We start from the raw sequence: 22,878 nt of genomic DNA on the forward strand, positions 1-22,878 counted from the left end.
TTATGTGGTGTAAATAATCGTTTTGGGGGTTTTGCTACCACAAATAGCCTCAAGTATATTATTACTTGCATATAACTAAAACTTAACCTCATAACGTCTGTTGCCACAAATAAGTCTTTTGGCGCCATCTGGTGACCTTAACTTCACTGTTTCTATTAACCATAACCACATATATGAAAAGATTTTAACAGAATAAAAATGACACATAAATGCGAGTCTGACATAACCGTTGTTTAATTGTATTCGGAGAAAGCAATATTGCAAAACATTGCAAACAGTTTTCCAAGGTCTGATAATGAATATATATATATTTTCTGTGGCATTTTCATAAATTCAGTCAGATTGTGTGCAGCTTTGAATGTGGCATCACAATAGTCACTACTTAAAGGCAATGCATGCTTGTATATCTCAACTGCAACTCTGATTGTGGTGAAAACTTTATTGTATGCAGAAGGATGGGACAAACAAACGCTGCTGATGTCTTGGACAGCGGCATAAGCCTGCAGCTTTTGGCTAATTTATTTATCATTTATCATTATGCATGCAGCGCTTCATTCAGAGAGTGCATGAAATATTCGCACGCTTAAAAATTTATGCATTTTAAAATGAAGTAGTGAGGCAAAACAATTTCAAACGGGGAAAAACATGGAAAGAATCAGTTGACAGATACAGAACTCGAATTTTGTCTTTAAATGCAGTGAGATTGGTTGATGACACGTGAACCGTTTTTGATTAGTGCGGCACAAAAATACAAGTAAAGCTAGTAATTCCAGTTTTTTTAACAGACACATACCCAGAGAAAACACTTCTTGCTTACAGAACACAGACTACGTTCAGAACCTTAATAAAACGGCATTATTCGTACCACCTCCAGTAGTGACCTGATCTATAAAATATACCTCATTTAAATACAGCAACCTACAAATCCTTGTCATTCTGTCCTGATGCGGCGCACAAATACGTTTCTATAAAAATATTACATCACAAGTTCGAACTCTGTACAATATCCCATAGGACTATCATTCTTATTAAGAAAATGTGCAAGAAAAAAAAAATCATTGTCATTAAAAATCTCTCGTTAAGTGCATTTCTTTTAAGCCACGATGTGCGCAAACTTACTTGTTATAGCATTTAAACGCTTCCTCTAATCTCTGTCCCACTGATTCCCTGAAAGAAGCTTTTCTTCATTCTGATGACTGACTACAGTCTGTGTTGTAATAGTTATGATTGTGAAAATACATTGTTGCAAACCACACTGTATTGCAACACAAACTCTGTACTGAGGTTATCATCATTTGCACAACCCATGCTGTGTTCAAATGACAACGGATCACATTCAGGTCATCCAGGAAAGAGGATCTCCTCTGCTAAGTAAGGCATCATCGCTTAAAATAACAGGGAATATTTAAGTCATAAATATATACCGTATCTCTTGATTATAAATTGTAGGACAGCAGCGGTGAACTGTCATGCAAGGGGCTGATGGGAAATGTAGTTCTGTCACCGAAAAAGCGAGCGGAAGGTGGGGAGTGGGGGAATCTAAAAGCAAGGTTTCGTTTTCATGCAGGGTTTTGGAAATTCGTTCATCTCATTCAGAAGCGGAAACAGTCATTAGCTTCGTCTGGGCAGTCAAAGTTGATTCCTTCACACAAGGAGTCCTCAAAAAACAAAAAAGAAGAAGAAGAAAAAAAAGATCAGGGTAAAGTTAAACTTCAGCAAAACGAAAGCATACTAGTGTCTTCATTTAGAAACTAATCTAGACTACTTCAAATTTTCCCACAGTACATAAATAATGCTTTCGTTTGGCGTAACACTCGGTTCCTCTTCCTTTTGAAATGGTAAATAGATTTGATCATGTCAACTGGAAAACTTGCATCTACGGAGCATTTGCATAATTCGGTCACTCATCACAATCAAGCCGAAATACACATATATAAAAAAAAAAGTGAGATAATCGAGAATCCTCATACAATCACAGCAGAACTTGGCTTGACAACACACATACACCCAAAACAATCTTCTACGAATGCAAATGGAGTGAAAAAGCTTTCAAACTCGTGGGATACTCACAGATGACTGCCAACCACATGAGACTGTGAAAATAGAGAGAGGAGGATGAAGGGGAGAGGAGGAAGAGAGAGGAGAGACAAATATGGAGAAGAAAACTGAGGCCCAAGGACAAACTGGCATGTTCAGAGTAAAACATGGACATTACTTTGAAGAGACTTACCCCCAAAATATGAAGATTCTGTCATCATTTACTCGTCCTCATGTCATTTTAAAACTGCAGACCACAAAAGGATATTTTGTGCAGCTAGTTTTTATACAATGAAAGCCAATGATGACCGGGATCAGCTTGGTCTGTGCATATTTCTCTTTTGATTCAGACAAGACAACTTTTTAAGCAGAAAATGCAATATTATTATTTTTTAAAGTTATATTTATGGGCTTATGTGTGTGTGTGTGTGTGTGTGTGTGTGTATATATATATATATATATATATATAGCTGACGTTACTCATTGACTGCAAAGGATTGTTGAACAAGTAATATAAGCTAAATTTTACAGAATCTCTTCTGATGTAAAAACTATATTTTACTAACCATTTTTTTTCTGCAAAAAAATGCATTTCTACCTTAGAGTTTTTGTCTTGTTTGCAGCCAAAATATCAAAAAATTCTTCAAGGATTTTCTAGACAATTAAACAGTTTCGTTTTGTATTCAGAAAAAAAAGGTCATAATTAAGTATGTTTTTGCTCAAAACAAGCAAAATAATGGGGCAAGCAAAATAATCTTGTTTTCTGTTTGAAGTAAGATTATTTTGCTTACCCCACCGGCAGATTATTTTGCTTGTTTTGAGCAAAAACGTACTGAATTATGACTTATTTTTTCTGAATACAAAACAAAAACTGTTTAATTGTCTAGAAAATCCTTGAAGAATTTTTTTTTAGATATTTTGGCTGTTTATTCTAAGCAAAAACCCAATTTAATTTTTTTTTACATCTTGATTTAAGAATTTCTAGATATTTTGGCTAGAAACAAGACCAAAAAAAAAACTAAGCTATAAAAGCATTCACTTTCATTGTTCGGATAAGAGCAGTTTTTTTTCTTTTATGTTCCATGGAAGGAAGTACATCATGCCACTTTTAAACAATCACAAGGTTCAGTAAATGATGACATAATTTGCATTTTGGGGTGCACATGAAACAAACTGGCAACAAAAAAAAAAATATATATATATATATATATCAATGATTTTGATCTGGTATTATAGAGAAAAAAATACTTTATACAAAAATCTAAAAGAGAATCGAGAAGGAAGACAACTAGATGCCGTTGTTATAAAGATAATGCCAATTAGTTAGCTGGTAACTGTTAGCTGGTAAGTTATGATTATTTTATGATCTGCGGTGAGCACCCACACAGAACAACAAAAAAAGAATAGCGGAGGACATGCACAAAAAACAAATAAATAAAAGAATGAGCGTGCCAAAATGAAATCACTCGTGCAAGTTAGCCCAATCAGTGCTGGGTGTGACAATCAGGGGTGATTCAGAACACCAGGGTGAGGGTGGGTTAGTGTCAGGACATCACTGGGTCAATCGAGTCCGACACTAACTTGGCTTTGCTGAAGCAGCAGCGCCCCGTCTGGCGAGTCGGGGAAGTGCAGGGTGGTGGGGGAGGGGGTGAGGGGCAGCCAGGGCCGGTTGCCAGCGCTGTAGAGGCGGGGCCGCTTAACCTGGTCATGACTGGAGAGGGGGGTGTAACTATTCCGCCTCAGCAGAGGGGCGGAGTCTCGTCTGACTTTCCCCTGGTTTGAGATGGGAGAGACTGTGTAGGTTAAAAAAAAAGAGACTGCCTACGCACATAGCCCATCTTTAAAGACCTTTAGCACACATCTCGATAGCAAACAAGACACTTCAGTCTCCACTTAATCCACATTTATCAATATACAGACTGAGAAGTATGATAAATCACTCTAGGTTAACGTTGCTAAACATCAAACGTGTCAATGCAGCGATGAAACGCACGTCACCAAAACACTGGGTGGTTCAATGAAGCGTTCAACTCACGAATAAGCATAACTCACAACACAAACCCACAGTACAACACGACACGAGCCGCCGGCACAGCTATAATTAACACACAAACCTGTATTTTACAAATGTATCGATTTTATTTAGTCAACAACATATAGAGGGGAGCACTGAACCTCACTCTGATGAGGTGAATGAGCACAGGGGGAAGAAGTTTTATGCTTAATCAAACCTTTTGACGGACAGTTTGATTAAACTACAGAGAACACGGCTTATAGCAATGTTATTAGTTAACAAGTTAAATTGTTACCACAGACAAAACGTTTGACCCGTCACTGAGTTTAAAAAAAAAACACAATTACACTTACAGAAAGCACTTAAAACCATCTTTTAGTAATATTTTTATGCAATTGTAGTATATATTTGAATTGGCTTATTTTTATTTGTATATTTTGAGTATATATATATATATATATATATATATATATATATATATATATATATATATATATATATATATATATATATATATATATAGTCCCTTTCTGTTATCCCCCAAAAACAAATTGTAGAAGTTACCGTCTTTCCAGATCTGCAGTATTTGAAGTGATAGAACTGATTATATAAAGTTATGTCATGTTGTCAAGTATGTGCATGTAACATTATGCGTCCCCAATGTAAGAAAAAGAAAGCTTTTTAATTTCTTAGGTTAGAGTCAAAATTATCTTCTGTGGTAACTGACAGCATATTAAAAATGCTGGTAATAGAGCTTAAGTCGTACTGAATGCAAAAAGCTTCCTTAACCAAAAAAATGACAAGCATCACAGACACCAACATGCAGTGAGGAAGCTGCAGTTCCAGATCAAAATGAAGGCTATAAGACACCAAAAAGCATAGCATGCTTTCAAAGACATTTACTGAAAAGACACAAATCTAAGAGATAAATGTGGCACCAATTATTTTAAAATGAATATTTAATGTTGTCCATTAATATTTCATACTGCAAGAGAGTACACCGCAGAGACAGATGTGGACTCACCAGTGGTCGGTCCCGATGTGTATTCACTGCCTCCACATTCAGATAAAACATCTCCACTTTGCAGCCTAAAACATTAACCAGAAGCGTCCGTGAGCAGAAGTTTGGTGAACAAAAGTGAGGAAACAACTGTCCAACACACCATAAGCAACGGGAGTGAGCTTCATGACAGCATGAAGGGGACATTTCAGATAGGGCAGATCATCTGTGAGAGAAAAGATAACAAATAAAAACACATTTCAGTTCAGCCTTAAAGCCTCGTACTGATCACTGTTGTATATTCTACTCAGTTAACAGTATAGGATAGTTGACTGATATGAATTAGGTCTTTTTGTGATTTGCTAGAATGGGTGAAAAAAACAAATTCAGAAATCAGGAAAATATTAAACAAATATTTCTACATGAATTAATTAATGAAAACACATTGCTAAATATAATATTATAATTAAATTAAATATACAAATAAAAAAAATTCAAATATATACTACAATTGCATAAAAGATTATATATATATATATATATATATATGCATCACATTATTTAGTGATGCAGTGAAAATATCAATAAATTGAAAAAAATATATTTAATTAAAATAAGTGAATACGAATCTTGCCTGCACTCTTGTCCAAGAAATAGGCTAGTAGGCAGCGCATAACTGCCTGATGGCAGATGACTAGTACATTGCCTTGTCTCTCAAGCTCCATAATCACAGGCTCTAGTCGCTGAACCAGGTCCTGATACGACTGCGCAGAAAAGAGAGACGTTTAAAACAGTTAGAGCAAAACTAACAAAAACCAAACAACCTACACAACCAAAGAGAGTGAGAAGGGACGTGCTGTACCTCTCCTCCGGGGTATCTGTAGTGGTATTTATCCTGATCCCTTAAAGCAAACTCTTCTGGAAATGTGTTCTGGATCATTTCGTAGGTCATCTCCTCACATACACCCTGTGCCAGAGCAACATATGCCGATGAATGTACATACAGCGTAATACATATAAACTGCGTGTGATCTCCGATGGGATCTTGGCATACTAACAGCATCTATCTCATTGAGGATTTTCCACTGTTCATACGGAACTCCCAGCTCTTCAGCCGTCTGGATGGTTCTTCTTAACTGGCTGGTCCAAACCTTCAAGTTGGACAGCTTATGCTTCTCAATGAAATCACGCAGGGCGCTCGCAAACTACTCACGAGGGAAAGAGAAAAATCAAGCATCGTAAAATGAAAATATGCTATAAAGGCAGCGCTAATTGAGTCCAGACCTGTCTCCCTCGGGGGGAGAGTTCAGAATCTCCTCCAATGCGACCCTGGACGTTGTGTTCACTCTCTCCGTGCCTGCACAGGTAGATGGAGTGCGAGTGCACGTGGATGTTCATGAGGTAGTAGACGATCTTGCTCTGGATGTAGTCCTGAATACGATTCACCAGAAACCGACGACCCACGTTCATCACCTTAATGAACGACAAACCCCTGGGAAAAATAAATGAATGCTACGATTAGGACAGCCTTCTGTGTTAGTGGTGCCTGCCAAACACTGCAGACCTGTCCCACATCTTTTGTGCAGCAGATGTCAGTGAATCAAAACAGAGGTCATTTACATATAATCTATATAATGGATAATTAAACCTCTGCTTAAGAGAGAAGGAGAGAAATGGTCTTGAGTTATCTTAAATATGTACGTCGCTTACAAAACATAATGCACATTCAGATGTGTCTATTTTCTAAACATTCTTACTTGTCATATTCATCAGGATCTAGTGGCTGGTAAGTCACTTTATAGCATTCTATGCGTTTCAGGAAATCATCCATGACTCGCTCTCTGTGCGTCTCTGGATAATCTGGACTTGAAACCTTGACCTCCTGAAGATATAAGAGCACATAGGAGACAGCTCATGAGAAGACCATAAAAACAATACTGGCATGTTGCTATACTTAAATATACCATTCGTTTTAAGAAGCTGCAACTCATACATACCAGTATGTTAGCTGCAATAACCTCTGGATCATCACATACTGACTCCACAAAAAACACCTGTAATTGTTAACACACAGAAATAGCAAAATGATGACCACACATCGCTTCTACAAAAAGATAATTAAACGTACGGAAGTTATACCTTGTAAGCATTCTCCTGTGCAAAATTTAATATAAGATCCCGCCTCTCCCGGGTTGTGTTTGTGGCATCAAATACCTTAAAAGGGCAAAAACAGATTGTAACAAATATAAAGAAAGCCTTATGAACATTGTTAAACACTACACGCTAAATGTAAGTTAGACATTAAACACTAAAACCTACTAAATGTTAATAATTGAAGTGAGCAGAGAAAATGTAAATCCTTACAGCTATTTGTCCACCTTCCTCATTAAGGTAGATCTTTACGTCTTCCAGGGCAACCAAGGCACACTGTCTATTTGTGAAAATGAAAAAAAAGCAACAATAGGCATGTACCTAATTCAAATGAAGAAAATACGAACCATCCTGTTAGAACTGCATTAACGTAATTTTCGGAAAATGTGTTAAAACATCTGTTGGTCTAACTGACTTTCTGTAACGACATTTGTTTCTTGGTTTACCGACAAGATGTACTTTTTTTTACCATTATCAACAATGGGATGTTAAAAATATGGCAATTAAAAATATCTACACAAGACACTGTGAGAAAGTGAGCAGCTTGGACATTCTGCGAAACATCTCCTTTCATGTTCCGTGGAAGAATGAATGTCAAACGGTTCGGAAAGACATAAGGGTGAGTCACGATGACAAAATGATCACGCCATTAAATCAAACCAAGATTGAATCCTACTTTCGTATCTTCATGGCTTCCTCATTGTCATGTCTGAAGAAGTCATAAGACTTGTAGGCTTTAACTGCTTCCCTCCGGTAAACCCCCAGGTTAAACACTGCATGATAAACCGAGAAACGAGAAATGATGGTTATTCTTCACAGACTTCATCGGTGTTAGAACCAGTGTAATGCATCAAGGTGACATCTCTCTGCAAAGTAAAAGTTGGAACGGTTTCATTCCCAGTGTGTAAGGAACCTCTGACTTAGTTACAGTGATTAAACACTTGCATTGTGGGTCACAATGTACTCAAGAGAGTTTGGGTTTCAATGTGTCGGTTGCCTACGCATTTAAATAATGCAAGTTCAAATTTAGCCTCTCGACAGACCACAATGTCAAAATGGTCAGCTGAGAGGTAAATGAAGCATTTAAAATTGAAGGCAGGCGCTATTTATAGCGAGCGTCATTTGATATGATGCAACTGTCTAAATCCGGCTGCCCACTCACCCTTTGTTGGAACTCCTATCCAGTTGAGGTAGCGTGTGAGTTTCTTTGACATGTACGTCTTGCCTCTTGCAGGCAGGCCGATCATGACAATCACGGTGGGGGAGTTTGTCATGTAAGACGCCCACGCTGCGGTCAGACAGACGAACAGAGAAAACACAGACGACATCAACAGTACAACACGAGCCGGAGGAAGTTAAAACCTGTAGTACTAACAATTATAATCTGATACATGTAAATTTCACATACGAGACACCAACTTCATACTTGTGCTTTATGGTGCTTTCAACAAATAGACTACAGAAACGGGAGCGTCACATGATCCTTCACAAATCATTTTTATATCTAGTTTGGCGCACATTATATCATTAGTTATGTTTCTATCCAAAGATGTGAATTTAACTGGAATACTGCATATAACGTCAGTGAAAATGGAAAGTTGTGCAGTTTTAATATTTTGGTGAACACTGAGTTTTTTAGGATTCTCTGATAAATAAATAAATATAAAAAGAAAAGCAATTATTTTAAATATAACCTATATAGTAACATAACAAATGCCATCGGTTTGTGAACAGTGAGTGTATAACCAGCCTAATTAAACTTAGACTATTTATGAAACAATACGGTATACTACTAGTGCTCTTTACTTAGTTATTCTTCTGATATCTAGGAAAGTGTTTTAATAAGTAAAATGACAAAAGAATGCAGCATGCAACATGCAGATGAAATCCCTGGACATCTAGACTGACGGTGAACTTCTGTGTAGCAGACACTATACGAAGGGCAACTGTGATGTGACTCAGGGTCGTTGTTAAAATTCACTGGGTCAGTGGGAAACATGCTCATCAGCAGAAAATCTTTCTAATAACCTTCACAACTACCCGACCACCTAAGGCTGGTTTGAATAGGGATTAAAGACCAGCTTCTTGATCTGCTGGATGTGAAAATGCGTGTACTCACAGCATTTCTTCTCCTGGCCTCTGGGTTCTGATTTCTTGGCTTCAGCAGAACTGGTTGGACCAGCCTCCTGCTGCACCCATGCAGACATACTGAATCTGACAGACCTGATCACTCTCTCACTCTTCCTGCTGGAAAAACATAGTGCACCTACAGAGGCGAAACGAACACAAAATACCCGGCCCGTGTCACTGCAGACAACGTTATTGCAGATTACTGACGACAACGTGCTCCGTTCAGTAACAATGTAGCTTGTATTTTTTCCCCAAATCGTCGTTTTTCCTAATCACTCGCGGCACAGTAACAAATATGTCACGCTACATCACAACAGGGAAGAGGATGCTGAGGATACCGTCTTACGCCATACCCGTAAACAGCAATCGGTCACATAAAAAAACATTAGATTAAAATAACATTAAATCACCGTAACTGTAGATACGTAAAGCGTGAGACCTTACGGTTTCCTAACCGCGGACTCTTGAACCTCAGGGGTCCGTGTTTCATTCAGTACCCACCTGCCCTACCGGTAGGTTTTAAGGTCCTTGCGCAGGGTGTCGTTGCCTCAGCCGGTTTTGCACTTGATGACCTTCCATGGCAACCAGCGCCAAGCGCGTGAGTGAAGGTGTGTCTCCACGTCACTGTTTACTTACCGTAATACCTGCTGTAGAGTGACACGCGTACTAGTCGGCGGTTTTGAATCATCTCGGTGACTCGACTCTTTCGAATCATCCATTCGATTCACGAACGGATTCGTTCAGTGGCACCGTCGCATCATAAAGAACTTTATACAAAGCTACAGAAAAAGACTAACGTGCTAAAGCAATAAAAAAAAGACTTCAATATCGTGCATTACGGACAGTTATTAAAGGATAACAGTAAAACCACACTTGTTTGTGATTTGCTCTAAAAGTAATTACAGTCTTAGTAATTCTTAATATTATTATTTTTTTTTTTTTTTTGTGAAAATTCACATATTTGGTTAAGGAATCAGCGATTACAGAAATTTCTCAGAGAAAGCTTTTTTATTATTATTATTATTATTTTTAAACAATGCCAGTAAAAAGTGTTCTCTCCAAGAGCTTCAGTGTGCAAGTTTTTCAGTACCCTTTTCTAAAAACTCAAAACTTTATTTTCATCACCCATTCAGCAGTTGACATATCCACGCCTCACACATAGCTTATCTAAAAGTACTGTTAAATGCAATTATTCACAAGGCACATAGTGGTTCTGTTTAAAGTGGTTGCTTCAAGACCAGATAATAAATGTGCAGAGTATGCGTTTATGAAAAACAGTGGTCACTGGTAGGAATATAACAGCAAGCTGTTAAGTAGTTACAATAAGCAAGTGCATCAAGAAAACCTACTGAGTGTGCTTTACAGTTGTACATTTCATATTTCAATGAGGAAACCTCAACGACGAAGTTGAGCTGAACACAGGTTTGCTCGGACTGGCCGAAGGCACAGGGTCATCAATAAGTTTGGTCAGTAGATTTGCACAGTTTTTAAAATATAACTTGGTCATCTAGTAGGTTGTGCACAAGCACGCTTAAAAGAGTCTCTCTGGCCCAAGTGTTAAGACGCTGGCAGTGTAAAGGCATCACATCAAGGTTTGATCTTCCAGAGCTGTTAAAAAAAAAAAGAAAAAAAAAAAAGTATGTGGACATTGTACGTATGGTGGACATTGCTAGATTGTTTTAATATGTTGTCCTGTTGGATGTTAGCAGCCACATACAACAAAGAGCGATCAACCCCCACTGTCCTGATAACAGGAAGAAGTACAAAAGTGGTTATGACTTTAGAGTCATAAAAACACAGATCATCGAGATGAATAACTCTAGACATCTGCATTTCAGCGGGACAATAAAACAGACCCAGGATACAGGTGGAGATAACCACCGTACTTAGAGAGCAAATGTTTCCCTTACCCGGATGTTGAACCCTAGTAAATCGCTGACGGCAGCTGAGATGGCTGACAGGATGACCACTCTCGTGATGTTGTAGATGAGCGGGTTCACTGTCAGACCTAGCAGACGAAACGGTGTGTCCAGTTCCTGGAAGCAGCAAATGATCATTTAATGCTAGCAAGGCATTTTCTTTTGTTATTATTTCCAATGATTTATGCTTTTATGATAAGTCTTACTTTCAGTAATTTAGTGGCCAGCCTCAGCACATTGTTCACTATATTCAGCTGATCCTTTTTGTTGGGTTTCTTTTCCATCTTAAGATACAAGTTAATCTGAAGCAGAAAACGGATAACACTTTGCAGTAAGTTTCCATCTGCTTACTTTAGTTAAGTACACAAGTTAACATCACGTAACAATGAAATAAACTTCTAAAGCACTTGTTAATATAAATGTTAATTTCAACATCTAAAAATACATTATTAACGCGTCCCAAAATGAACATTTTGTCATTAAGTCTGTATGTATTTTTATTTTCTTTGGGTACAAAAAGTAATCTCGTCGCTTCATAAAATACAGGTTAAACCACTGACGGCGGACGGACAATTTTGACAACGTCTTTTACACTTTTCTGAATCTGACAATCTTTTGACATTCACAAAATATCTTAAATTGGGTTTGAAACGAAATTTAATATAATAGTCCTGGGCTAACATGTATAGAAGCTTGTTTATTGCACAGAATAAATAAAAATAATAATAAATAAATAGTTTTTTTTGTATCTCACAATTCGCATTTTCTTACTAATAAATCTAAGAAAAAAAAGTGTGAAATAAAAAGTCACAACTACCTTTTTTTATTTGTGGCAAACCAGGATTCAGGATTTGGACATTTTACCTCTCAATTTTGAGTTAATTTCTCAATTCTGCCTTTTTTTAACAATTCTGACCTTATATCTCACAATTTTGACCTTTTATTCAAATTTCCGAGTTCATGTTTTGCAATTCTGACCAAAAAAAGCAAGAAATGTGGGATATAAAATGTCAGAAGTACTCTGAGATAAACACAAATGTACACGATTAGCCTAGTTTCAATTCATAAACTAACTAATAAACAGTTCCATTAGTTTTATTAACAAACATTAACAAAGATTAATAAGTACTATAACGAATGCGTCGCTCCTTGTTAATGGTAGTCAATAAATTCACAATTGTTAACTGAAGGAAGCTTAATGTTTCTAGAAAATGCACTGTAACTGTAAGCAATGCTGCAGCTACTTATTAGCGTTTGCGCAGCGTGCATGTGTGAATGGTTCACTTGTTTCCGAATAATGCTGCCTCTTTGTTCTGCGCGGCTGAGATTTTTATCTCACCTGTTCGGTCAGAAGCACAGAAGCGTTGCTATACTTTCGGTTGGTCTCAGCTCCGAGGGTAGCCAGGCGTAGGAGGAAAACCATTAGAGCAGCACACCAAACCATCAGCTCCCAATTGGTCTCTGAATCCAGAAATGTGTGATGACTGTGCAAAAGCTGAAACACAATACCAGTTTCCTTCACTCTGTTAGACAGTCGTATCTTCTATCTGTTGATGTGCATTAATGTGTTACTTTGCTTAACTTGATTTAAAATGGTCTCTAAAGGTGACTTCACGGCACATACTCCCAGTCAGAAGTACATTCATAATTGCTAAATCTAAAAGGCAAAAAACTAAAGTTTAAGACTACCAAAGTAACATGCTATTTTAATATTATTTATATATGGTTTAATAGTTTTTGTGAACAATAACAACACTTGCGGAGAGCAAAGTATAACTGGATACGATATAACAGGTTTAACTTTTTCCTTCTAAAAAAAGCAATACACAAAAAAGTATTAAGTAAACTAATGTTTCAAACAGATTAAACGGCAAAAGAATTCTAAACGATAATACTTTACAATAAACGCGCAGCAGCACACATGCCATATATTTAAAACTAAAGGAATACAGAGTAAAAGAGTATTACTGTGTAGGCTACATGCATATAAAGGTGAAATGATGCACAGTTATTGCATGTATCAGAATTAGCCTCGCACATGAGCAGATTGTTTCTTCGCTTAAGAAACGTTTAGCTTTTCCGCCAACAGATTCTGCCATGTAAATAGCTTTCTGCCGCAGAGCGAGAGCAACTCGCTCTTAAAAAGAATGGGAGATAAGACTCTGATTGGTTATTGCATGTTGGGCCAAAAAAAACACCCATTACTTACAACAATAGGGACCCATTTCGACTATGCACACAGGCGCATTGACCACTTTTTTTTTTAGCAAAAAGTGGATTTGGACATGCCCTAAGTGCACCTTAGTGTGACCGGAAAGAAAAAAAATCTGAACCGGCTGAATTTCTGCCGTTTCATCAGCGCCACCTGCTGTCAGAGCATCGATGCGTCTCCTTCACTCGGCTCTGTCATGCGCTTCTCATGCGGTGTGTATGAATACTGCAGTGTTGTGCGTCTTAACCAGTTGATGAGAAAGGTATTCTCGCAATGCATTCATGAATGGCAATAATGTTTTAATAGATGCCCACAATAACAACACTGTGCATGTTCATTACCATCATACATTATGTCGTATTACTGAATACCAGCACAAGTGTAGTAGGATTATAGAAATAGGAGGCATTTCTGTTTTTCAGAACAACTCCGAAGGTGTTGTGGAAGGTGTGAAAGCGCATATGTATATATAAATAGCACTGCATTTTTGTGAAAGAAACCTTGAAAAGATATGGGTGTGTATCACTGTACGATATAACAATAGCTGACCTGGGCACAGATGATGAAGGAAATAGACAAAGCCAGGAGGAAAATTGATGATACAATGACATCGACAGACCTCTGAGGACCTCGTCTCTGTTAAACAGAAGAAAGAAATTATTATTAAACTCGGTACATGAATCTTTAAACAGGGCCGTACAAATATCGCTGCCGGCAGAAACACCCATTTACTAGTTATCTGTGATTATATAAACAGACAGGTTAAACAAGTTGGACTGACAATATATCAGATCTCACGTGTATAGTAAAGACAAACCAACCGTGTCTATCTAGTTATGATGAAGACGTATGCATTTCAGTTTTAAGCAAATTTTACAGCCGAGTTATTATTCCAGCTAATGTTACACCTAGTCACTAGTCCAGCGAATCACAACAATGCCTATACTAATTTATCTAAATAAATACAATATATAGTTTTATAAGCGATATACAGTTTAAGTTACCAAACCCAAATTGAAATATTTAAAAGGTGGATTTAGGACAAAAATTTAATGTGCAATAAAAAAAAAACTGTTCAATTTAGGGACGTGCTACATTCAATATTGCTATTATTATTATTAGAGTAAATTAATAATTCAATTCACGTCAGAATTACAATTAAAAATAGAAGTAATTAGCATGCAAAATTAAATATCAGTCAATATATATATTTGCTAAATAAAAATAAACACTAATATCAGACTAATGTCGGCTGTGGTGGGAAGATGATACCTTTAGGAATGATCGAAGAGAAAGCCACATCTTAATATTTTGCACTTTCTTCAGTCGAAAGTGAGGAATCTCAGATTTCTTGGCTTTGCGCGCAGATGTGAGGTGACTGAAGAGTTTAGCAAACAAAAGGCGCTGTAGTTGAGAAAACAAAACAGAGTAACTGTTATTGACACTGTGAAATGTAAAAAAATATTATTAGGATAGAGCTACTAGGATTAGGATATTAGTATTATTAGGATACATATATTAGGATTATTAGGATACAGAATTAACTGTAACATAAAATAAGACAGAAATGTACATTTTAGCCAAAGGTGGCAGTTAAAAATGCATTTATTACAAACGCGCATAAAAAAAAACTGATGCCGAGGCATTTTCATATTCACTTGTCTATATGTCCTCTCAGCCACACACATCATGAAAAAGAAGAGTCCAGAGAGGAAAACTCTTTCTATCATGGTGATGGTGAAGAATGCATAGGACAAGGCACAAGGTGGCCCAATGGCCACTTCGGGCAGCTCCTCCAAAGACACTGAACTGAGATTGGCAAAATCCAGTTTCTGTGCCAGCCTGAAGCTGTAGGGCAGCAGAGCCAGAGAGGCGGTGACCAGACTGCCGAAGATCAGATAACCCATCCCCTGCTCGACCACCTTCACCTGGAAACAGAAATCCTTCAGCAATCCTTACGGCAACCACACTGACCCGTTGCTTTCCGGTCAGTTAGAAATGTTTCAAAGGCAAATTCCAATGCAAAACTCTGTAACAGTCGGCGTACAAATGCTTGCAGAGAAGTTTACATTTAATTTAAATGTAATTTGTGTTTAAAGAGGAAGCCAACAGTTCACTTCTCTTTTTAAGCAATTTAAACCGCTGATGTAGAAACAAACAGTGCAGAGAAAGAAGGACTTTACTCTCGTGAGAATGATACCACTGATCTCCAGCACGGACATGTCGGCTTTCTTACACTCTCCTTGCTCCCAGATAATGGCACTGACTCGGTCTTTGGAGGGGTGACAAGCCTGCAGCCACGAAAACTGGTGCTGAAGCGATAAAGAAATCATGTGTCATTCAAAGTGTTGTTACAAAACTTTTTTAATTCAGTAAACTACTTGAGCAATTCGTTATTTTATGAGTAAGTTATTTGGTCAGACCAACATGCAGAAAAACAAAACAAAACATAAATAGGAAATGACGTTCAGACCCCCGTGACTGTGTGTAAAGTTCATTGCACAATCTAAAATATCAGATATTTCTAGCACAACATGCAAAAAGCCCACAAAGTGGAAATGACACCATGGAAATTTAATAATGTGTTGCCTTTGCGGATCAAGAATTTATTTTTTGAAACACAGACCTTTAAAGCATTGGTACAAACTGCACATTAAAATTGAAAAAGGGAATTAGTGCTTCATTTGTGATTGGGTGCATGTGCCAGTGCCGTTTAATTCAAAAATCCAATCTTAATTTGTACTGGAGAGGTAAGAATTGGCTTTTTCTATGGGTTTAAAAAGACTTTATACCAGAGTTAAAGGTGTATTTCAGGCAAAAATGAAAATGCATCTTCCTTGATTCAGATGAGAAAAATTAGAAAACATTTTTCACTGGAGAAATAATTTTTTTTAGCTTATCTAATTTAAAAACACAGCTTTTTGCATCACAATACGTTACATGATGGACTACAGTCATGTAGTTTGTATAAGCCGTTTCTGACAGCACACATTTAATTTCCTTCAAATCTGTTCTGATGAAGAAACATACTCATCCACGTCTCAGATGGTAAAATTAGTACATTTTCACCGTATAATTTTTTTTTTGGGTGAACTATTCCTTTAAGCGAAGTATAAAAAGTCACATTAAACGTAAAAAATTACAGCAAAACTGCAGACCACCTGCGGTAAGGCTTCGTCCTCATCACTCGTCAGAGCGATGTTGGGAAGAGGGAGGGAGTGGTTATGACTGTGAGACTCCTCCTCCCCGCTTTCGCTGCTTCCTGTAGAGGCGGAGTCAGGATCGTGTAGAAGCTCCTCCCATAACATGTCATCTGTGTCAGAGGCTGGATGCGAGCCCTCTGTGGGTCGCAGCAGCTCGACTTCATGTGGCAGCACTGGACCGCCTGTTAGCCTGCCGTTAGTCTCTCCCTATGTCCGTTTATGCAATGGAAACGAATATTCGTAACTTTTATTTTACAGGCGATTTCCTCGCTTTTTACCAAGACACTCACCTGAGTCTGGGGTTGCAGATTGTTCTTGGGGAGGTTGTGAAGTCTATTCCTTAGCGCTCTGGCATATTTGGGAGGTGCTGATGAGAAGAGTCTCTCTCTTTGCAGCTCTGCTTCCTCTACTTCTTCCTCACTGGAGAGATCTTCAGAAGCCCCACATGGAGGCCTCCTCAGGGAATTCTGCAAAGCCCACAGGAGCTCAATCAGTGATACAACCATGAATGTGGAAAAGTAGTTCTGAGAAAAGGTTTTTTACCAGTCTCTTATCTGATCTGTAGAGCCGGTGGCTGTCTTCAAGTTTGAGTTGTACAATCCCTCCCCCTCTGCTGCTCTCATCCTCAGACTTCTTTAATTTTCTGCTCTTCCTCTGTCTGTGAATAAGCACCAAAATAATTTAAAATGTGACGAAAACTGAATTACATCAAAAGAATGAAGTCAGTGGCTAATCAAAAGCCAGGACCTAACTATTTATACGTGCTATACCATATAAAAGTAATATAATCAAATACAAATATATATATATATATATATATATATATATATATATATATATATATATATATATATATATATATATAATACGATTAATTATTAATTATTATTAATTGCAATTAATCACATCGACAATTTTTTTGTTTAATATATAATATATGGATGTGTACTGTGCATATTTACATGTAATTAAATATAAACAAATAAATATACTTAAAATATAAAAATAGATATAGCATAATACATATTCATATATATTAACATTTATATTAATACACATATCATGTGGTGAAACCTTGCATAATATACATGTAAAATTATTATTTTTTAAATAAAACTTTTTTTTGTTAAAATATAGATACATTTACACCACTGATCTATATATGACCTATGATTATATATAATATATAAATGTTTTCTACTGTAGGTCAGTGGTTCACACACACACACACATATATTCATGGTGCAGGAAAACATTACATTTTTCTTAAATGTTAAACTGTGCATTATAAATGTACATGAATACATTTTTTTAAAGAACTTGGCATGTTTGTTTAAAAACTAGATTATTTCCTTCCTTATTGCGGAGGCTCTTGTTTGTCATTGATTCGGTAGTGTCAGCTGAACACTGGCACTACTTTAACTGCAAGCCTTGCAGAACATTAGATGTATTGACCAATGGATGAGAGAGAGAGAGAGAGAGTAAAAAAAAAAAAAAAAAAAACACTTAGCCCTTTATGGCTCTGAGATAAGTCTGTCTCTCACAAATTTGACACAGCAGTAGCTTAACCTTTTCCTGCGAACAGGGCTGGAGGTCCGGCTGGGGACAGGACTGTTGTCCGGGCTTCTGGAGGTTTCCGTGGATACTATTTGGCAGTGTACTGTTCCCAACAACAGCACGAGACACAACGGACCCACAACCTCACTGGCACAGGCTGCAGGTACCTCGAAATACAACACAGCTCCTGCCACTGCAATGAACAAAAGTCCCTCAGATCACGACACCACGCTGAGGATTTTCATTCATTCCAACTGATATGAAAACTATTATCATTAAACCGTGTGTATTATCTCTTAAAAAAACAGAAATATTCAAAGAATGAACAACGAAACTAGGTTAAACACTGGAATGTAACGTTTACGGTCACGTGTGTTTTGCTGAAAAGAAAAAAAACCCCAAAACTGCATACCTTGAAGAAAGTACAGAATTAAGATGAGGGTGGAAATGAGTTTAGAAGTAACCTGGATCCACCACTGAAAGAAGAAAGGAAAAAAGAGGACCCTGACCAAGCCTTTACGAGTCAGAGCGGTCCAAGGGCTCTCTGGTTTGGCCTTGCTAAATGTAGAACCTGCAGTTGTAAAGATACTATTTTAATAGTTTATAAGAGCATCATAATGTTGGCATTTTTTCATAATAAAAAAAAAAGTAAAATAAAATACGTAAAATAAAAAAAGTAAAATACAAAAATAAATACTGTAAAATTGTAATATTGTGATATAACAGAAATCATTATAATATGCTCATTTGCTGCTCTGAGCACTGTTGAAATTTTTTTTAAAAGAATGTTTTGCCTTTTTTTGTGTGATTTATTATTTTGCGATGCTGTCATGCTTTCATTTGTCATGCATTTATTAGAAACAGAAGGCTTGAGTAACATAAATATTTTACTGTCTTCAATATGTCTTTTTGACCAATTTAATGCATCTTTGCTAGATCAGTGCAGTCGTTTCTTTCTTTTTTTTAAAGTTTTTACAGAATTTTGAGCAATTGCAAATTTAGCGTACATTAACAAAATCTAGATTTATGGAGAAAAAAATTATTATATATATATATATATATATATATATATATATATATATATATATATATATATATATATATATATATATATACACACTTGACACTAAATATACCTTTAAACAGTAAACTAAACTTTTAGTAATTTAGAGTACAGTTATTATCCTAGAAGCCCCTGTATGACACATTACATTCAATTACACCGACTTTACTTTTCTTCTTACAGCAAAATGTATTATTCAGATTTGGAAATATATTATAATGCTATTTTCCGGTCATAAAATCAAAACACACACGCATCACTCACACACCTTCCTGTAATGCCTGAATCAGTGTCACTTTTGCCGTTCTCATTTTTACATTTTAAGTAATGATCTGATAGCCTTTATCTATTATATATACAAACAAAAGATTCAGCGTTGACTCACCTCTCACTAGGTCAACATCAATGAGGTCTGCCTTGATATGGCCGGTCTTCTTAGGTTTGCTTCCAAAGCCCTGCTCATAAGCAACAGAGTTTCGCAAGACTGACTGCATACATTTCACATAACGTTGCAAACACAAATCGCCACTTCGTCACACTACCTTAAGCTCAGTCTGCTCCAGCGACTTTTCCCAAATCTGCTGATCGTAGGCTCCGATCTTTCGACAGAAGATCATTAGAGAACTCTCACTCCCTCGCTAATCGCAACGATCACCGTATCAACAGATCTAGCCGAGGCTTACCTTTTTCTGATACCATGCTATTCCTGCCATTTTTGAAATACATCAGGTCCGGTCATTTCAGGAGACGGCGTGAAATCACCGAAAGTGTCATTCCTCGAAAAAGCCAGAGAGACGGGTTATGTCATCGACCACATTAAAAAAGGAGACGCCTGTTCTTAAAGTTTTTTTTGTGTGTGTGTGCAGGTACAGACATAGGAAGCGACTCGAATAAGGACAGCGGCTGTGTTTCAAAACCTGGCGAGCCGCCTACCTAGACAGCGTTCGACAAAGACCGCTGCAGGTAAAGTTGCCTGCTTTTAGTTTTCGGGAAAGAACACAATGTTAAACGTACCTGGGGTCCAGTAAACGATAAGCGGCTGTAGCTCCTCAGCAGTTCGCGTCGTTGAGTCTTGTCAACATTTTCAGATGTTTACGCAAACCTCGCCCCCTTTCACCAAAACTATCTGACGCTGCACCGCAAACATCTCAAAGGGACGGTTAAAACGAGCGTCTGAAGTTGCGAGCTAACCACATTTGCCGTCAAACCGCCCTGGCGTTAATTCGGTTGAATCTGATCGACGGTGAAACGATGTTCTCGTGAGGGAGAAGAGGTTGTTAAAGTTCCCACTCTCATCAGAGAACGACAAGTGTGTGAAGCAAGCGACGACGACGACGACGACGACGGCCCGTCAAACGTCAATGGCGGAACTACATGTTGCGCAAAATAAACTTAGGACGCTCGACGCGTGGGACGATAACGACATAAATGAAATTAAATGAATTTAATTGAAGTAGAAAATGATAATGATTAAAATAATTAATAGTTAAAAAACAAAACAAAAACAGAAAGTAATACGTAATCAGACTGTAGGCATGTTAGTCTGATGAGAAATGTGTCCCTGGACCACAAAACCAGCCATAAGGGACCATTTCTTTTTAATTTGTAGCATATGGGTTGTTAGCATAGTGTTGTCGCGTCTGAAATACATGAAAACCTGAGTGGTACAAAACACACACACACACACACACAAATATATATACTGTATATATACACACATACACACATATATAAATATATATACTGTATATATACATACACACACGCACACACACACACACACACACACACACACATATAAATATAATAATTATTAAATAATTAGCATAATGTTGGCACAAAACACACACACACACACACACACACATATATATATATATATATATATATATATATATATATATATATATATATATATATATATATATACATACATATGCATAATTATATTATTGCAATTATGAGTTCTTTTGAAGCAATATTCCCATCAGTTCTCTATCAGCTGTGACATATAAATCTGTATGTTTTTAATTTGTTTTTTTAATATTTAATTTTTTGTTCTTTTTTTACCTTTATAGAGGGCTTTTTCCATTCATCTAATTAATACGTCATCTTTTTATTTCAAATTCTTACATTTAATCTACAAATTCAATTGGCCTACAATAATATGATTGTTAATAATAATGATAATAATAATGCTCAATAATAATGAAAATTGTTATTATCTACATATTATCAAATTAAATCATTTACAGTGAAAAATGCAACTGCGTTAGATAATATACGATTCTATAATATATTAATATATATATTTTTAAGTATACAAACAAAAAATGATGGCGCGACAGTTTTTCAACTAAATAAAACGCCAGTAGGTGCCTGTAATGAGCTTTTAACGAGCGAGTCATTGAGTCGTTCGTTCAAGCGATTCGTTTAAACAGTAGATTCATCAGTTGTTTATGCATGGGCTAATGGAAAACACTGAATCATTCGTCAGTGAATCGCCTGGTTGCTATGAAATGAGCTGTGGCTCCGCCTAAAATGTAATCAAATGTACTTGATTAATGAACTATTTTCACGGTTGTGTGAGGATGCCTGACTAACTATATTTTAATAATAAAACTAGATCTTTTTTTTTTGTTTTTTTTTTTTTACCACAGCATGCATAATTGTCAGGCGTTTACAGTGACCTATGTGCAAATGATATGGTAGCAAATACTAGCATAGGGAAAGGGATAGCCGAGTTGAAAGGGGAAATAAATAATGAAGCGTTAGCGGTATTTCTGGCAGATCACGTGAGTCAAGCTACCTTTAGGAATATAACAGTGGTCTTTAAGTGGTCCTCAAATCAACGTTCAATTAATACTAAACACATTATTTTTTCAGCTCGTGCGAGTATTATTTTAACCGTATTTTTTTTTTTCACTAACGACCGTGATTGGTGCTTCGTGATCAGCGCTGAGAAAAGTAACAGTACTGCTGCCACCGAGAATGTGGCGCCACAAGCATGTACTGTCAGGTTTTCACCACTAGATGTCAGCATTTTAATTATATTAGATTACATCGAATCAACAAATTACATTTATTCATTTGATTCGGTCTCTTTAAGTCTGAGATTAAGCAGATCATTTACAGAGCTGTAGAAACTGTAATTTGGCATTTCTTTCCCTTATATATAATATTTGTTCTCACTGTTCAAATAGAAATTAAACTTTACCAGACTTCATCAAACTGAATTCATATGCTTACTCCTCTCTAACAAAATAATTGCATTCATAAAATGCAATCTTTTAAACCACGATTAACTTCCTAAATAATTAGATGGGTGTGGACTTTCATGACTTTTATTTTATTACAAGACAAAACACTCTGCAACTCTAATTTTAAATGTTTTGGACATTAATAATTGAATGTTACAAGAATTTTATTGTAATACTTGTAATATTGTAAGATTGTCAGTGCTTACAACAAGTTCTGGGCTGCTGTGATGATTGAATCTAGAGCTTTTAATAAAAATATATATCCAGTAAAATACACACACTCTTATGGATAGCCAATGTCACTTACTTTGAACAATTATTTGAATAGTTTC

General features: G+C 36.7%; 2 protein-coding genes across 8 annotated transcripts; both read right to left on the minus strand.

Annotated features, from left to right (window-relative positions):
- Positions 1-210: 210 nt before the first annotated feature.
- Positions 211-9,982, minus strand: pfkfb2b (6-phosphofructo-2-kinase/fructose-2,6-biphosphatase 2b). Of its 7 annotated transcripts, none has more exons than XM_043252634.1 (17): positions 9,834-9,982; positions 9,322-9,468; positions 8,365-8,490; positions 7,879-7,975; positions 7,416-7,482; positions 7,191-7,265; positions 7,049-7,105; positions 6,809-6,933; positions 6,336-6,543; positions 6,110-6,256; positions 5,914-6,018; positions 5,686-5,815; positions 5,215-5,277; positions 5,076-5,140; positions 3,619-3,810; positions 2,071-2,093; positions 211-1,658 (listed from the first exon to the last, which is right to left on the minus strand). In XM_043252634.1, the coding sequence occupies exons 2-17, from the start codon at positions 9,407-9,409 to the stop codon at positions 1,589-1,591; spliced, it is 1,638 nt and encodes a 545-aa protein (XP_043108569.1). In that variant the 5' UTR covers positions 9,410-9,468; positions 9,834-9,982; the 3' UTR covers positions 211-1,588. The 7 variants fall into 7 exon arrangements, with proteins under 7 accessions (XP_043108569.1, XP_043108571.1, XP_043108570.1 ...); XM_043252636.1 differs by having other exon boundaries at positions 9,322-9,449; positions 9,834-9,957; XM_043252635.1 differs by having other exon boundaries at positions 9,743-9,915.
- Positions 9,983-10,321: 339 nt separating this feature from the next.
- Positions 10,322-20,700, minus strand: phtf1 (putative homeodomain transcription factor 1). Its single transcript, XM_043252185.1, has 17 exons — positions 20,301-20,700; positions 19,970-20,062; positions 19,829-19,885; positions 19,672-19,741; positions 18,636-18,794; positions 18,236-18,416; positions 17,210-17,324; positions 16,957-17,133; positions 16,625-16,873; positions 15,647-15,775; positions 15,122-15,391; positions 14,736-14,867; positions 14,013-14,099; positions 12,591-12,746; positions 11,458-11,553; positions 11,243-11,368; positions 10,322-10,940 (listed from the first exon to the last, which is right to left on the minus strand). Exons 2-17 carry the CDS (start codon positions 19,997-19,999, stop codon positions 10,920-10,922), a joined length of 2,055 nt encoding a protein of 684 aa, XP_043108120.1. The 5' UTR covers positions 20,000-20,062; positions 20,301-20,700; the 3' UTR covers positions 10,322-10,919.
- Between the last annotated feature and the right edge of the window lie 2,178 nt (positions 20,701-22,878).

The sequence above is a fragment of the Puntigrus tetrazona genome, chromosome 11, assembly GCF_018831695.1.
Source record: "Puntigrus tetrazona isolate hp1 chromosome 11, ASM1883169v1, whole genome shotgun sequence".
NCBI classification, from domain to species: domain Eukaryota; kingdom Metazoa; phylum Chordata; class Actinopteri; order Cypriniformes; family Cyprinidae; genus Puntigrus; species Puntigrus tetrazona.

Coding starts and splice junctions, on each gene's coding strand:
- pfkfb2b (XM_043252632.1), bottom strand. CDS start 9,822: ATGAAACACGGACCCCTGAGGTTCAAGAGTCCGCGGTTAGGAAACCGT. Junction 6,257..6,335: donor TCTCCCCCCGAGGGAGACAG/GTCTGGACTCAA, acceptor CCTCGTGAGTAG/TTTGCGAGCGCCCTGCGTGA. Junction 6,019..6,109: donor TCCTCAATGAGATAGATGCT/GTTAGTATGCCA, acceptor GCTCTGGCACAG/GGTGTATGTGAGGAGATGAC.
- phtf1 (XM_043252185.1), bottom strand. CDS start 19,999: ATGGCAGGAATAGCATGGTATCAGAAAAAG. Junction 14,100..14,735: donor CTCTTCGATCATTCCTAAAG/GTATCATCTTCC, acceptor TCTGTTTAACAG/AGACGAGGTCCTCAGAGGTC. Junction 12,747..14,012: donor CCTTCATCATCTGTGCCCAG/GTCAGCTATTGT, acceptor ATTGTGTTTCAG/CTTTTGCACAGTCATCACAC.